The sequence below is a fragment of the Pelobates fuscus genome, chromosome 13 (genome assembly GCF_036172605.1).
Source record: "Pelobates fuscus isolate aPelFus1 chromosome 13, aPelFus1.pri, whole genome shotgun sequence".
NCBI lineage: Eukaryota > Metazoa > Chordata > Amphibia > Anura > Pelobatidae > Pelobates > Pelobates fuscus.
In genome coordinates this window covers 1,787,501-1,802,687 of record NC_086329.1, presented here as the reverse complement: position 1 = coordinate 1,802,687, position 15,187 = coordinate 1,787,501, and the positions used below count along the sequence as shown (strand labels likewise).

General features: G+C 50.3%; 1 protein-coding gene across 2 annotated transcripts in view; it reads left to right on the top strand.

Moving 5' to 3' along the window:
• The first annotated feature begins 13,635 nt into the window (after positions 1-13,635).
• The window catches only part of STYX (serine/threonine/tyrosine interacting protein), a 74,553-nt gene continuing 73,001 nt past the window's right edge, over positions 13,636-15,187 (top strand). For both annotated transcript variants that reach the window (XR_010086310.1, XM_063440202.1), the window contains exon 1: positions 13,636-13,826. Coding sequence is in view for 1 of the 2 variants with exons in the window: in XM_063440202.1 (XP_063296272.1) it covers positions 13,770-13,826 (57 nt within the window). In the remaining variant the exon portion in view is untranslated. The remainder of the gene's footprint in view (positions 13,827-15,187) is intronic.

Sequence of the window (15,187 nt, the reverse complement as noted above, 5' to 3'; positions counted from 1 at the left end):
GCCAGCAATCTAACCCCATCCTCCACCCGCCCCTCTCTCTGCTATGGGTGAAACGGGCACCGCACGGGCGGGTCAGACACAGCCTGCAATCTAACCCCATCCTCCACCCGCCCCTCTCTCTGCAATGGGTGAAACGGGCACCGCAGGAGCGGGTCAGACACAGCCAGCAATCTAACCCCATCCTCCACCCGCCCCTCTCTCTGCTATGGGTGAAACGGGCACCGCAGGAGCGGGTCAGACTCAGCCAGCAATCTAACCCCATCCTCCACCCGCCCCTCTCTCTGCTATGGGTGAAACTAGCACCGCGCGGGAGGGTCAGACTAGACAGCAATCTAACCCCATCCTCCACCCGCCCCTCTCTCTGCAATGGGTGAAATGGGCACCGCAATAGCGGCTCAGACTCAGCCAGCAATCTAATCCAATCCTCCACCCGCCCCTCTCTCTGCTATGGGTGAAACGGGCACCGCACAGGCGGGTCAGACAGCCAGCAATCTAACCCCATCCTCCACCCGCCCCTCTCTCTGCAATGGGTGAAACGGGCACCGCAGGGGTGGGTCAGACACAGCCAGCAATCTAACCCCATCCTCCACCCGCCCCTCTCTCTGCTATGGGTGAAAATGGCACCGCTGGGGCGGGTCAGACACACCCAGCACTCTAACCCCATCCTCCACCCGCCCCTCTCTCTGCAATGGGTGAAACGGGCACCGCAAGAGCGGGTCAGACTCAGCCAGCGATCTAACCCCATTCTCCACCCGCCCCTCTCTCTGCTATGGGTGAAACTAGCACCGCACGGGCGGGTCAGACTAGACAGCAATCTAACCCCATCCTCCACCCGCCCCTCTCTCTGCTATGGGTGAAACGGGCACTGCAGGAGCGGGTCAGACACGGCCAGCAATCTAACCCCATCCTCCACCTACCCCTTTCTCTGGTATGGGTGAAATGGGCACCGCAGGGGCGGGTCAGACAAGCCAGCAATCTATCCCCATCCTCCACCCGCGCCTCTCTCTGCTACGGGTGAAACGGGCACCGCAGGGGTGGGTCAGACACAGCCAGCAATCTAACCCCATCCTCCACCCGCCCCTCTCTCTGCTATGGTTGAAACGGGCACCGCACGGGCGGGTCAGACACAGCCAGCAATCTAACCCCATCCTCCACCTACCCCTTTCTCTGCTATGGGTGAAATGGGCACCGCAGGGGCGGGTCAGACAAGCCAGCGATCTAACCCCACCCTCCACCCGCCCCTCTCTCTGCTATGGGTGAAATAGGCACCGCACGGGCGGGTCAGACACAGCCAGCGATCTAACCCCATCCTCCACCCGCCCCTCTCTCTGCTATGGGTGAAATGGTCACCGCAGGGGCGGGTCAGACACAGCCAGCAATCTAACCCCATCCTCCACCCGCCCCTCTCTCTGCTATGGGAGAAACGGGCACCGCAGGAGCGGGTCAGACACAGCCAGCAATCTAACCCCATCCTCCACCCGCCCCTCTCTCTGCAATGGGTGAAATGGTCACCGCAGGGGTGGGTCAGACACAGCCAGCAATCTAACCCCATCCTGCACCCGCCCCTCTCTCTGCTATGGGTGTGATGTGGAATTATTAAAAATCTTTATTGTACTTGTATTGAATTATTGTACTAACTCCATTTTAACTTTATACTGTGACTTCGTCCTCCATTTTGTCCTCCTAACCTGACTTCTTCAATCCTCCATTTTGTCCTCATGACTTAACTTGTTCATTTTAAAACTACATTACGTGACTGAACTTCTCAACCCAATTAATACAGTAGACAAAGACCGTGTTTCCTTCAAGGACAAGTACCAGGAGGTGCTGGCTACTCCTTAAGACTTGCTGGCTACTCCTTAGAGCTTGTAAGATAGTACAGTTTGAAGGCCACAGAACACAGTAGTAATGAAATGTTCTATTCATAAGAGACCTTGCACCTGGACATAAAGCCTGATATCATTGACCGTGTAAAATGACGCTTAGGACCCCCTTGTCCCCCACCCGTGTCCAGAATAATCCCACCTCTGATGGGTGGGCACGGGACTAACCTCTTAATTTTACGAACCAATAGGTAAGACACTAACCCCGTCACTTAACAATTAATCCAATTGATGATGTTTATTTGCTGATATTCTAATAATCAATGATGACGCAAAATGCCTCTTAAAAGGGCCTGCGCGCCCGCTTTTTCTTCACTTGCCAATAAACTTTCTCGAAGTTATTTTAACCTGAACCTCGTGTGTCAGACTTAATTACTTCAGCGTATATACGCAATTTAATTTTATTGATTTGGACAGGAACAGATAGACTTTGAACATTTTGGTTTACTTTCAAAAAGTACCATAACAACTTGGCGCCCAACGTGGGGCATCGGGCTATGTCCGGCCGGTGAGCCGTCCTAAGGAAGACAAGGGTGGACGGAGGAATCCAGGGGGAAGGAAGGGAGATTGATCACCTCCAGATACACGGTAGAGACTTCTGCAGAGCCACCGGTACGTTCCGGCCCCTTTGATTGACCCGTCCACGTGTCTGTGACTGCTTCCCGGGAGGACATCAAAGACAGGTAATATCTTGCCCGGTGTCTCGTTACTCACTTGTTTACCTGCATTTTAGTCTATCTGTTGCCTGGGTGTGTTTGAATTGTGTTTGAATTGTTTGCCTGTTTCCCCATTTTGAGATAAAGGGGGGGTGGACCTGCAGGGGATTTGCCTGGGGTTCTGTCTTGCTTGTTTTCCCCTTTTTGGGATAAAGGGGGGTGGACCTGAGGGGACTTGCCTGGGTCTTCTGTGTGTCTGTCTATCTGTTTGTATTTTACCCCTTTTGGGATAAAGGGGGGTTGACCCGTGGATGTGTTCCTGGGGGGTCTTCTGTTGCCTGTTTTACCTCTTTTAGGAACCACGGTGCTGTGGTTGTAAGGAAAAAGAGGGGTTGACCCGTGGATGTGTTCCTGGGGGGTCTTCTTTGCCTGTTTACTTCTTTTAGGAGCCTCGTGGCTGTGGCTGTAAGGAAAAAGAAGTTTGTGGAACTGTGGGATCTGTGTAGAATCATAGTTTCCTGTGATCCAAGTTTGTGTCACTTTGATAGCCTAGCTAGCTTCACTGTGCGCGTTCGGACTATCCAGCTCTAGTTGAGTTGGGGACGTCCTGACCCGGACCATCCAGCTCTAGTTGAGTTGGGGACGTCCTGACCCGGACCCTTCGGCTCTAGTTGAGCTGAAGGTCCACTGATTATTTAATCGTGGTAGGAGACTTAGCCTTGTGGCAGGGGACTTTGTTTCCTGGGGGAATTCAGGCAGGTATTGCTTGTTTTTCGCATCACGTGGTAGTGAGACTTATAAGTGGGTTTTATAGGGGCACTACGGGAGTGAGGATAGACGTGGCCACATTCTTGTGGACTGCAGAGTAGAGGGAGGCTGGAAAGGATTTCGGACCGGTGTTAGCTGTTATCCTTGGCCGCTGGTAGTGAGACTTATGAAAGTCGTTCTCCGAGCGGGGACACTACGAGGTTGAGAAAGGTGACTTTGGAGTAAGCACATGTAGAAGGAAAGGGATTATTGTTGATTTTATTTGAACTGTAATGCATGCACTGTATTTCAATTGTATTGTTGTCTTGTCTGTTTTATTAGGAGTCTCATGAACTCCTGTGTCTGTCTCTAAGGATTTTTCCTTGCCTTTCATCTTTTCTAAACTTCCTATATTATTATACTATCCACTCCCATTTCTCTTGAAAGAGAAGTGATTGGTCACACACTTCTCACCTCGCTCCAATCCGTGTCTACCACCCCGGGTAGGCGGATTCAGTGACTAGTCTACGTTTTGGGAAGACGCACCTGAGAAAGTCCCACGATTCTCGGGTGGCAGTCGAGCATTGTAGACGTTCTTGTTCAGTTTTCCTTCTCTCTCCCTATATCTAGGACGCTGGTATAGGGGTAAAGGGATTATGGGACAGGATTTAAGCAAGCCCAGTAAGGGCTGGTTAGCATGTGATTTAGTCGAAGACAGAGAGGGTGAGGAAATGGTTAAAGGTGTTGAAAAGATTGCAAAAGTATGTAGAATTGCTGTACCGACATGTGGAAGATTGCAACCAGAAAGTTGGCGTAGGTTACTGACAGAAAAGAAAGGCAAACTTACAGATAATGGTTTATTAAAGACTGCTGAAGCATGGTATAGAGTAGCGAAGGCTATTCAGCTAGAAGGTTGGGTTGAGGAAGAGATAAATCACAAAGGTGTGAAATTGTTTGTGTATCATAATAATTGTGTTGCTGGGGTCTATCCTCAGCCAGCGCCCAAAACCGGCGCCCAGGGAATGTCTATCCCCAAGGTTCAGTCAGCAATTAGTGATAGCCAGCTGACTATGTTCCCCACTCCCAATACCCATCCCATCACCTCCCCTGTCTGCCCGGTCCTGAATTCTGATGGATCTTTCTTTTCCCCTGCCCCATCTTTAACATTCCCATCATCCTCATCCATCCCTACGCTACCTGCTATACCTTCCCCTAACATTTCATCTGCCATTCCTGCCCTACACTCTCTCTCTGTTCATGACCCCCTCCTCTCTTCTTCCACCCAACTAACCACCTCCTCCGCCCTTGCCCCGGCTCCTCCCTCTACACCCACCCCTACCAATCCCTCTCCGTTCCCTCCCATCTCCACCCCAGCTCAATACCCCACCTCCTTCCCCTCCCCAGCCTGGCCCTACCCCTTCCCATATCCCATGGCCCTGCCCTATCCCGGATATCCACTCCCCACTCCCCAAGCCACGCCCCAGGTTCCAGTCATGCCCAGTCCGGCACAGTCTGCCCCGGATGTGCCCTCTTCCAACATGGCCGCCACTTCTTCCCTTAACCCTAATGTAGTACCTTCTCCGGCCACCAATATGGCGGCCCCCAGTTCGGCCCTGATGCCGGTAATTCCCGGTGACTACCTATCCCCAGGTTATGACTCGCTAGCCACCCCTGCATCTGGGGCTCGTTCCCAACCACCGATCCTTTCACCTCATTCAGGCCCTGCACCACGCAAAAGAGCCAATATCATAGAATTCGATGATGACGAGATGGACAGGGTGTCCCATGTCTCATCGGAGCTTGCCGCGGGAGCCCCAACTCATCGTTCTATCGATGACCCCTTTGGCCACAAGGGTCGGGGAGAACAGGCCCCTCCTAAATATGTTGCTTTCAATCCCACTCAAGCTAGTGCTCTAATGAAATCACTCCCTGACCCAGAAAAACAGCCTATGCCCTTCTACCGAGGGATAGTTCAAATTCAAAAGACTTATTCCGCAGCATGGCGTGATCTACTGAGCATTTGTGCTATAAAAGCAGGGGATGCATATTGGCCAAGCATGGCCCGACACCTCAGTACGGATCTGCTCGGCAGTGACGTTGATTACCCCTCCGGAGTAACTTTTTGCACCCAATTAAGAGAATGGGCTAAGGACAAACTTGCGGATCAGGCTGCTGGCCTTACTGATGTTATTCAAGATAAAGGAGAATCAGTGGAAAGGTTTCATGCAAGGCTGTATCAAATGTTCACAGATTTGGGGTTTGATCTTACTGACAAGATTCATTCACAAATGCTGTCAGGTGCGTTTGTCCAAGGTGTTAAAGACTCTATACGCAAGGGAATCATTGCTGCACGTCCTGAATACAAGGTTGTTCCCTTGGATACCCTGCTTTTAGTTGCTAGAGGTCTGGAATCTGTTCAGACCCCAAGAAGACCCAATCCAGCTCCACTCATGGTGGCCCGCGCTACCCCCATCACCTCTGGCACCAAGGGTGCCAAGCTAGAGGATGTAACTTGTTTTAATTGTGGGGCTCAGGGACACTACAGAAGTGATTGTCCGGAACCTAAAAAGGAACCTGGGGCACCCAGAAAGTTCTCTAAATCTGCCCCAGGCCCCAAGACCGAGAAAAAGATTCCAATTATTGAAGAACCAGATGATTAGGAAACTGGCAAGCCTGTGTCTGTAATCCCTGTAATGGCAGCGTCTACAGGGGATAAGGGAGGGCCACTTGCCACAGTGACTTTGCCCATTGAAGACCATCCTACTACATTTCTAGTTGACACAGGTGCAGCCCGTAGTGTTCTACGAGAACAAGACCTGCCAGACCCATCCTTCCTGTCCAGTATTGATGTCTCTTGTGTTGGAGTGGATGGCCAGCCAAGACGTAGCCCTTTAACAACTCCACTACGAGTTGGCTCTAGCCTGCTTGCTCGCTTTGTAGTATCCTCCACATGCCCCATTAACCTGTTAGGTGCTGATGTTCTCTCACGCCTGCAAGCATCCATCACCTTTACCCCGGATGGGCAGGTAGAAATGTTTACACCTCTGTCTGTATCAGACACTTCAGCCCTATGCTCTTTGCCTCTGATGCTGCATATAGAAAAGCCCCGTGAGGAGGCAGCAGAATTAAGGTCCAATTTCCCAGAGGAATTAAAAACACAGGTGCCCGCTAAGTTATGGTCCTCAGGCCCAGAGGACATAGGTCACCTAAATGTTCCCCCTGTGGTGGTAAAGCTTATTTCAGGAGCTAAGTTACCAAGAAAACCACAATATCCATTAAAACCAGCACAGTCTGCTGCAATTTCTGTCCACATCAAGGCACTCTTGGGGAAGGGTGCCCTTGTCAAATGTAAATCTGAATGCAACACCCCGTTATTTCCTGTGAAAAAGAAAACTCCAAAGGGTGAGCCAGAGAAGTACAGGATGGTTCAGGATCTCCGTGCTGTTAATGAAGCTACCGTCCTAGACACCCCTCTTGTACCAAATCCTCATACTCTGCTCTCCGGAGTCCCACCATCTGCAAAATTCTTCACAGTTATTGACCTGGCCAATGCCTTTTTCAGTGTCCCACTGGACCCATCCTGTCAATACCTGTTTGCTTTCACTCATGAAATGCAACAGTATACCTGGACTGTCATGCCCCAAGGGGCACAAAATTCTCCAAGTCAATTTGCTAAGGCCATGGGCACCATCCTTGACCCATGGCAAGCTGAGCACCCAGAAGTTGTCCTACTTCAGTATGTGGATGATCTACTGCTGTGTGGAGATGATATTCCCACTACTGAAAGGTGTTCAATCAGTCTTCTTTCCTATTTGGCAGAACAGGGATGCAAAGCTTCACTCATCAAGCTACAATTCTGTCAATCTTCAGTGATCTTCCTTGGACATTGCCTATCTCAAGGTACCAGACATCTTACTCGGGACCGGGTAAGAGCTGTTCTGGACATTCCACCTCCGAGGACTTCAAAGTCTCTTCATGCCTTCCTAGGCCTCATTTCCTACTGCAGAGCATGGATCCCAGAAGCCTCTCTGCTTATGCAACCTCTCTATGACGCTCTTAAGTCTGACCCGTTTTGTCTGACCAATGACGCCCTGGACAATTTCGATGCTTTAAAACGTGCCATTGCTTCAGCTCCTGCCTTGGGCCTACCTGACTACTCCAAACCTTTCAAATTATTCGTCTCTGAAAGACAAGGCCATGCTACAGGAGTCCTCACCCAAACTAATGACTCAAGAGGCCGCCAGAGGCCTATTGGATATTTCTCATGTCAACTGGACATTGTGGCCAGAGGGACTCCTTCCTGTCTCAGGGCTGTTTTTGCTGCGAGAGAACTCATAGAAAGAACCTCAGACCTGGTCCTTGGCCACCCTCTGGTTGTTTTGGCCCCTCATGACATTTCTGCCATCATCAACCAAGTCCAGCTCAAGCACGTGTCTCCAGCCAGACATCTGCGCTTACAGTGTCATCTTCTTTTGCCTGACAACATTTCCATACAAAGATGTCAAGTGCTTAATCCGTCCACTCTTCTTCCACTCCCTGAGGGGGGTATCTATTATGGATTTATCACGGATGAAACCTACATTCACCTGCTCTGTGGATGTATCAAGAAAGTCATGCATCCACATTTAACATTTTATGAAGGCGAAAAACCTCTCTGTGAAGGCCCAGATCACGCCTTCTGCACCATGTGGTACAAACCGAACATTACTCCTGAACCTTGCTATGAAGATGAGCTTTACCACCGGACCGATGTAAAGCTCACTGCACAAGACTTCTATTGTGACTCTGAAGGCAATAGCATGGTCTTGATCCAGCTACCTCAACAACTTACCTACCTTTACCGTCATTGGGATACTGCTATCCCACATATTCCTGTTACCAAGTTGAAGACAAGGTCATGGAATGATCTTGGGCCCATGGCAAAACTATGGGCCACCATGAACGAAGAACAGCTACAGGAAAATGGTATTGTCAAATACCCAACAACTGACCTTCTAGAAGCATGGCCACGCCATTTCCTGGAAAAGGAATTCCAAGATCTGGTCATAAAGAATGATTATGACCCAGAAACACCTCATGACTGTTTTGAACAGATGAAAATGGAAACAGTGCACTTACCAACTGTGCATGAGAACCCATTACCAGATCCGGATTTTACCCTGTTTGTGGACGGATCGAGATATGCCGATGAAGGAGGAACATATCACACAGGATATGCCGTAACCACAACAGATGAAGTCATTAAATCATCATCCTTACCGCCAGCAATGTCTGCGCAAGAAGCTGAATTACAGGCTCTGACTTCAGCATGCAAAATTTCCGAAGGAAAACGTGCCAACATCTATACAGATTCAAGATATGCTCTGGGTGTGGCACATGACTTCGGCCTAATTTGGAAGACTAGAGGATTTCTTACCACCGCCGGTACACCAGTCAAACACAGCACTGCAATCAAGGAGCTAATGGATGCCCTCCTACTCCCCAAAGAAGTGGCCGTTTTGAAAGTTAAGGCCCATGGGAAATTGGATACAGATGAAGCAAAGGGCAACCATTTGGCTGATCAAGCTGCTAAGTTAGCGGCCAGGGATCTGCAGGAAGTGGATGAAGAAGTGTCCGGACAAGAAGAAGAAGAAGAAGAAGAAGTCCCTATTTTTGCTTTGCAAACTCTTCCTACTGATTTGCGAATCTTACAAGAACAACAAGCTGCAGTCACTCCTGAGGAAATCCAGAAATGGAAAAAGAAAGGAGCTGTCCAAAAGGACGGAATATATTACAACAACTTCAAATTTTGTCTTCCCAGAAATTTATACCCAGCAGTGGTCCAATGGGCACATGGGCCTGCACACCTGTCAAAAGAACTGATGGCCGCCCTCATACAGAAGTATTATGAAGCACCCGGAATCACAACATTGATAAGCAACTTCTGCAAAGCCTGTGTAATTTGTGCAAAATGCAACCCGGGAAGACCAGTCAAGGTGCCTGCAAAGAACCTGGCAAAGCCCATGTACCCCTTCCAACGAATTCAAATTGACCACATCCAAATGCCCAAGAGTGGGCCCCATGAATATGCACTAGTAATAGTGGACATGTTCTCAGGCTGGCCAGAAGCCTACCCAGTGGCCAATATCACTGCAAAGACAACCGCAAAGCGCCTAATTACAGATATTGTATGCAGATTCGGACTCCCAGAAGTCATTGAGAGTGATCAAGGCCCAGCCTTTACAGCAACTGTGACTAAAGAAATTTGGACTGCTCTAGGGGTGACTCTAGCCTTCCATACCCCTTACCACCCACAAAGTAGTGGTAAAGTGGAGCGCATGAATGGCACTCTAAAAACCAGAATGTTAAAAATGTCACAAGAAACAAAGATGCCCTGGCCAGAAAGCCTACCAATAGCTCTATTCAGTGTTAGGCACACACCTAGAGGGAAGCATTCACTGTCCCCATATGAGGTTCTATTTGGGACAGCACCCAGACTAGGTTGTTATTATCCGCAGCAGTTGCAACTCCAATCAGATGTTTTAGTAGACTATGTAACTGAACTTGCAAATGTCCTAAACAAAATACATGCCCAAGTTTTCTCTTCAATTCCAGATCCCGAATTGGATACAGGTTCCCATAACCTACTCCCCGGAGATTGGGTCCTGGTTAAGAAGTTTGTGCGGAAAAATACCCTAGAACCGAGATTTGACGGTCCATTCCAAGTTCTCCTGATTACCGCAATCTCCGTCAAATTGGCCGGTAGGCCAAATTGGATCCACGCTTCCCACTGCAAGAAATCTCCTGCCCCAGAGGAGGCGAATATCGCACAAACATGTATCTCTGGTACATCTTCCCCTTAATTAGCCTTATGAAGGCCCAGCAAGTAGCCATTACCAAAGACATTAGTGGGTACACCTTCTGGTATAATTCATCATGCACCCAGGTGGCTACTTATACCTTTGACTACTGTGATATTGTAGAATGCCCATTTCCCACACCACAAATCCAGAGCATCTATAGAGATATCCCTCATTCGAAAGACCCATATGTTTGTGTAGTTGACAAGCAATGGGGGCACAATTGTGACCATTGGGGGGCGGCGGGATGGAATGCCGGGCCTGCCTGGGGTTACAAACCAAAAAGTGCCGTATCTAAAGTAGATGATCATGGTAGATCCCTCCTCCAGAGGATGACTTTGAGAAAGCCTGGGGGGAGTACACCAATGAAATTAATTCTTAACATTGAGCATCCAAGCCCAACAGATGCAGACCAGTATGTGATGGGAATGTATTGGAAAAAGGGTTCCTATAAAAAGTTAGGGCATTTCTACCTTAAAGATATGTGCAACTCTTCTGAGTGGCAAGGGGCCACCCATATGGTCCCTAACCCATTAAAACCTCATATCCAGACCTTTCAAGACATGATGGCCATTGCTAACCCCACTTTTGAAGATACCATGGCCGCTGAAACAGGTTTTAATGATGTAAATCTATGGTTAGAATGGATGAAATACAATGCTAATAAGCATAATAGAACTGCATGTTATGTGTGTGGCGGTGCCCGGCCTCACCTGGGTACCGTGCCTTTAATCCTACCAGTAGATATAGAAGAATGTGTTTTAAGCCTTTTTGCCTATCACTATAATTTTAACAGGTCCATATGTATTGCATGGACAAAGGAGTATCCTCTCCTAACCCAGGATGTCAAACCCCCAGATGGTATTACAATATATAAAGGTAATTACACTTGCTATGCCATGGACGATGGGATTGGTAAATTTGTGGGTAACTTTCCCGAAGGATATTGTGCTACATATCGAACTGTTCCTGTACGTTTACTGCAGCATCACACTAGGTCATTAGGAGATATTTACTGGTTGTGTGGGGATTTACAGTTAAGATCCAGAATGGACACAGAGTGGTGGGGGGAGTGTACTTTGACTAAGGCCATTATGCCTATACACATCATCTCTGACACACACCTCAACACCCATGAGCCCAGCCACACTAAGGTTAAACGTGAAGCCCCAGTAAAAGGAAGTTTTGACCCTCACATTTACATTGATGCCATTGGGGTGCCTAGGGGGGTACCCAATGAGTTTAAAGCAAGAGATGAGGTTGCTGCAGGATTTGAATCAATTTTTACCATAGTTACCGCAAACAAGAATTTAAACTGGATAAATTATATTTATTACAACCAACAGCGTTTTGTTAATTACACCAGAGACGCCCTCCAGGGGTTGGCCGAACAGCTGCAGGCCACATCCCAAATGACTTTTCAGAATAGAATGGCCCTAGATATGATCTTAGCCGAGAAAGGAGGGGTTTGTAAAATTTTGCCCGACACCATGACATGTTGTACATATATCCCAGAAAACACAGGCCCTAATGGTAAAGTTACATTAGCCATAGAAAAATTAAATGACCTGTCTGAAGAGTTAAAAAGGAATTCTGGGATAAAAGATCCCTGGGAAAGATGGTTTGGTTGGATGACAGGATGGCAAAAGGCTTTAATGCAGATTGGTATGGCTATACTAATTTTTCTTTTTATTCTTGCTCTTCTCTTTTGTTGTGTCCTCCCATGTCTGAGAAAATCCCGCATGAAGACTGTTGACCAAACGGCACCCACTTTCACCCATCTCGAAGTTGATGACCAAGACTTCCAAGACGTCAACTCACCCTGTCTGCCGCTGCAAACATTCCCTTTTGTTGATAAAGTGCAGGAATTCTAGGAAGGGACTAGCTCAGGGACAGCATCTGTCAGTGAATGGTAAAGGCCCCATGTGGAGAAGTGGTGGGTTAGCTGCCATGGGATACCCTTGGGTGTGAAGCGTTCGAGAGCCATACTGACGGATGGTTAGCCTATTAGGGTCAGATCTAGGGACAGCCTTGCACTTTGCATTAACACCTAGCTAGCGGCCACGGGGTTTCTGTGCCTTTGGGTTAACACGTCTTCTGATACTAATATAATAAAGTTTTATCTCTTAGAATCTAACATTTCATAGGGGGGACTGATGTGGAATTATTAAAAATCTTTATTGTACTTGTATTGAATTATTGTACTAACTCCATTTTAACTTTATACTGTGACTTCGTCCTCCATTTTGTCCTCCTAACCTGACTTCTTCAATCCTCCATTTTGTCCTCATGACTTAACTTGTTCATTTTAAAACTACATTACGTGACTGAACTTCTCAACCCAATTAATACAGTAGACAAAGACCGTGTTTCCTTCAAGGACAAGTACCAGGAGGTGCTGGCTACTCCTTAAGACTTGCTGGCTACTCCTTAGAGCTTGTAAGATAGTACAGTTTGAAGGCCACAGAACACAGTAGTAATGAAATGTTCTATTCATAAGAGACCTTGCACCTGGACATAAAGCCTGATATCATTGACCGTGTAAAATGACGCTTAGGACCCCCTTGTCCCCCACCCGTGTCCAGAATAATCCCACCTCTGATGGGTGGGCACGGGACTAACCTCTTAATTTTACGAACCAATAGGTAAGACACTAACCCCGTCACTTAACAATTAATCCAATTGATGATGTTTATTTGCTGATATTCTAATAATCAATGATGACGCAAAATGCCTCTTAAAAGGGCCTGCGCGCCCGCTTTTTCTTCACTTGCCAATAAACTTTCTCGAAGTTATTTTAACCTGAACCTCGTGTGTCAGACTTAATTACTTCAGCGTATATACGCAATTTAATTTTATTGATTTGGACAGGAACAGATAGACTTTGAACATTTTGGTTTACTTTCAAAAAGTACCATAACAGGTGAAACGGGCACCGCAGGGGTGGGTCAGACACAGCCAGCACTCTAACCCCATCCTCCACCCGCCCCTCTCTCTGCTATGGGTGAAACGGGCACCGCACGGGCGGGTCAGACACAGCCAGCGATCTAACCCCATCCTCCACCCGCCCCTCTCTCTGCTATGGGTGAAATGGTCACCGCAGGGGCGGGTCAGACACAGCCAGCGATCTAACCCCATCCTCCACCCGCCCCTCTCTCTGCTATGGGTGAAATAGGCACCGCACGGGCGGGTCAGACACAGCCAGCGATCTAACCCCACCCTCCACCCGCCCCTCTCACATACAGCGCAGACCGTAAGTATTTGGACACACGGAGGGTATGAATGTAACCTTTTATTAACCTTTATTGTAACTGTAGAGAAATAAAGTGTGAATAGGTTTTTGTGGTAATTTTGTTATTTGCAGAGGATTTCTGTGAAGGTTCCTGTGGTTTTGGATAGATTTGGACGAGGTTCTAGTCACTAGAGAGGAATCCACTGCCCTCAGGTCGCCATCACGGGCGCCATTTTGTTGAGGCCGCGCAGAGCTCTAAGCACTCGAGGTGCGCGCTCCCGCCGCCGCCCCGGGGCCGCGCAGTGTCGGTTTGTAGCTGCAGCATGGCGGCCGTGCGGGCGGTGTGTGAGGTGCCGGCCGCTCAGCTCGGACCCGGCCTGTCAGACTAGGCCCCAACCGGACCGCGCGCAGCATGGACGGCCTGAAACTGGACTTCCCGACCCTCCCCCCGGGCGGCCAGGACAGCGAGGTGAGAACCGGAACCGATACGGGGGGGGGAGAACCGGAACCGATACCGGGGGGGGAGAGAACCGGAACCGATACCGGGGGGAGGTGAGAACCGGAACCGATACCGGGGGGGGGAGAACCGGAACCGATACCGGGGGGGAGAGAACCGGAACCGATACCGGGGGGAGGGGAGAACCGGAACCGATACCGGGGGGGAGGGGAGAACCGGAACCGATACCGGGGGGGAGAACCGATACCGATACCTGGGGGGGGAGAACCGGAACCGGGGGAGGGGAGAACCGGGACCGATACCGGGGGGGGAGAACCGGAACCGATACCGGGGGGGAGAGATCCGGAACCGATACCGGGGGGAGGGGAGAACTGGAACCGATACCGGGGGGGGAGAACCGGAACCGATACCGGGGGGGAGAGATCCGGAACCGATACCGGGGGGAGGGGAGAACTGGAACCGATACCGGGGGGGGAGAACCGATACCGGGGGAGGGGAGAACCGGGACCGATACCGGGGGGGGAGAACCGATACCGATACCTGGGGGGGATCCAATACCTGGACTGACCGATACCTGGGGGGGGGGGTTCCGATACCTGGACTGACCCGATACCTGGGGGGATCCGATACCTGGGGGGATCCAATACCTGGACTGACCGATACCTGGGGGGGGTCCGATACCGGGGGGGTCCGATACCTGGGGGGGGGGGTTCCGATACCTGGACTGACCCGATACCTGGGGGGGGTCCGATACCTGGGGGGATCCAATACCTGGACTGACCGATACCTGGGGGGGGGTCCGATACCGGGGGGGGTCCGATACCTGGGGGGGGGGGGTTCCGATACCTGGACTGACCCGATACCTGGGGGGGGGGGTCTGATACCTGGGGGGATCCAATACCTGGACTGACCGATACCTGGGGGGGGGGTCCGATACCGGGGGGGGGGGGGTCCGATACCTGGGGGGGATCCAATACCTGGACTGACCGATACCTGGGGGGGGTCCGATACCTGGGGGGTCCGATACCTGGACTGATCCGATACCTGGGGGGGGTCCGATATCTGGGGGGGCGGGGGGATCCGATACCTGGACTGACCCGATATCTGGGGGGGGTCTGATATCTGGGGGGGGGATCCGATACCGGGGGAGGGGGGATCCAATACCTGGACTGACCGATACCTGGGGGGGTCCGATACCTGGGGGGGGGGGAGGAGATCCGATACCTGGGGGGGATCCAATACCTGGACTGACCGATACCTGGGGGGGGGGGGATCCGATACCTGGACTGACCCGATAACTGGGGGGGGTCCGATACCTGGGGGGATCCAATACCTGGACTGACCGATACCTGGGGGGGGTCCGATACCTGGGG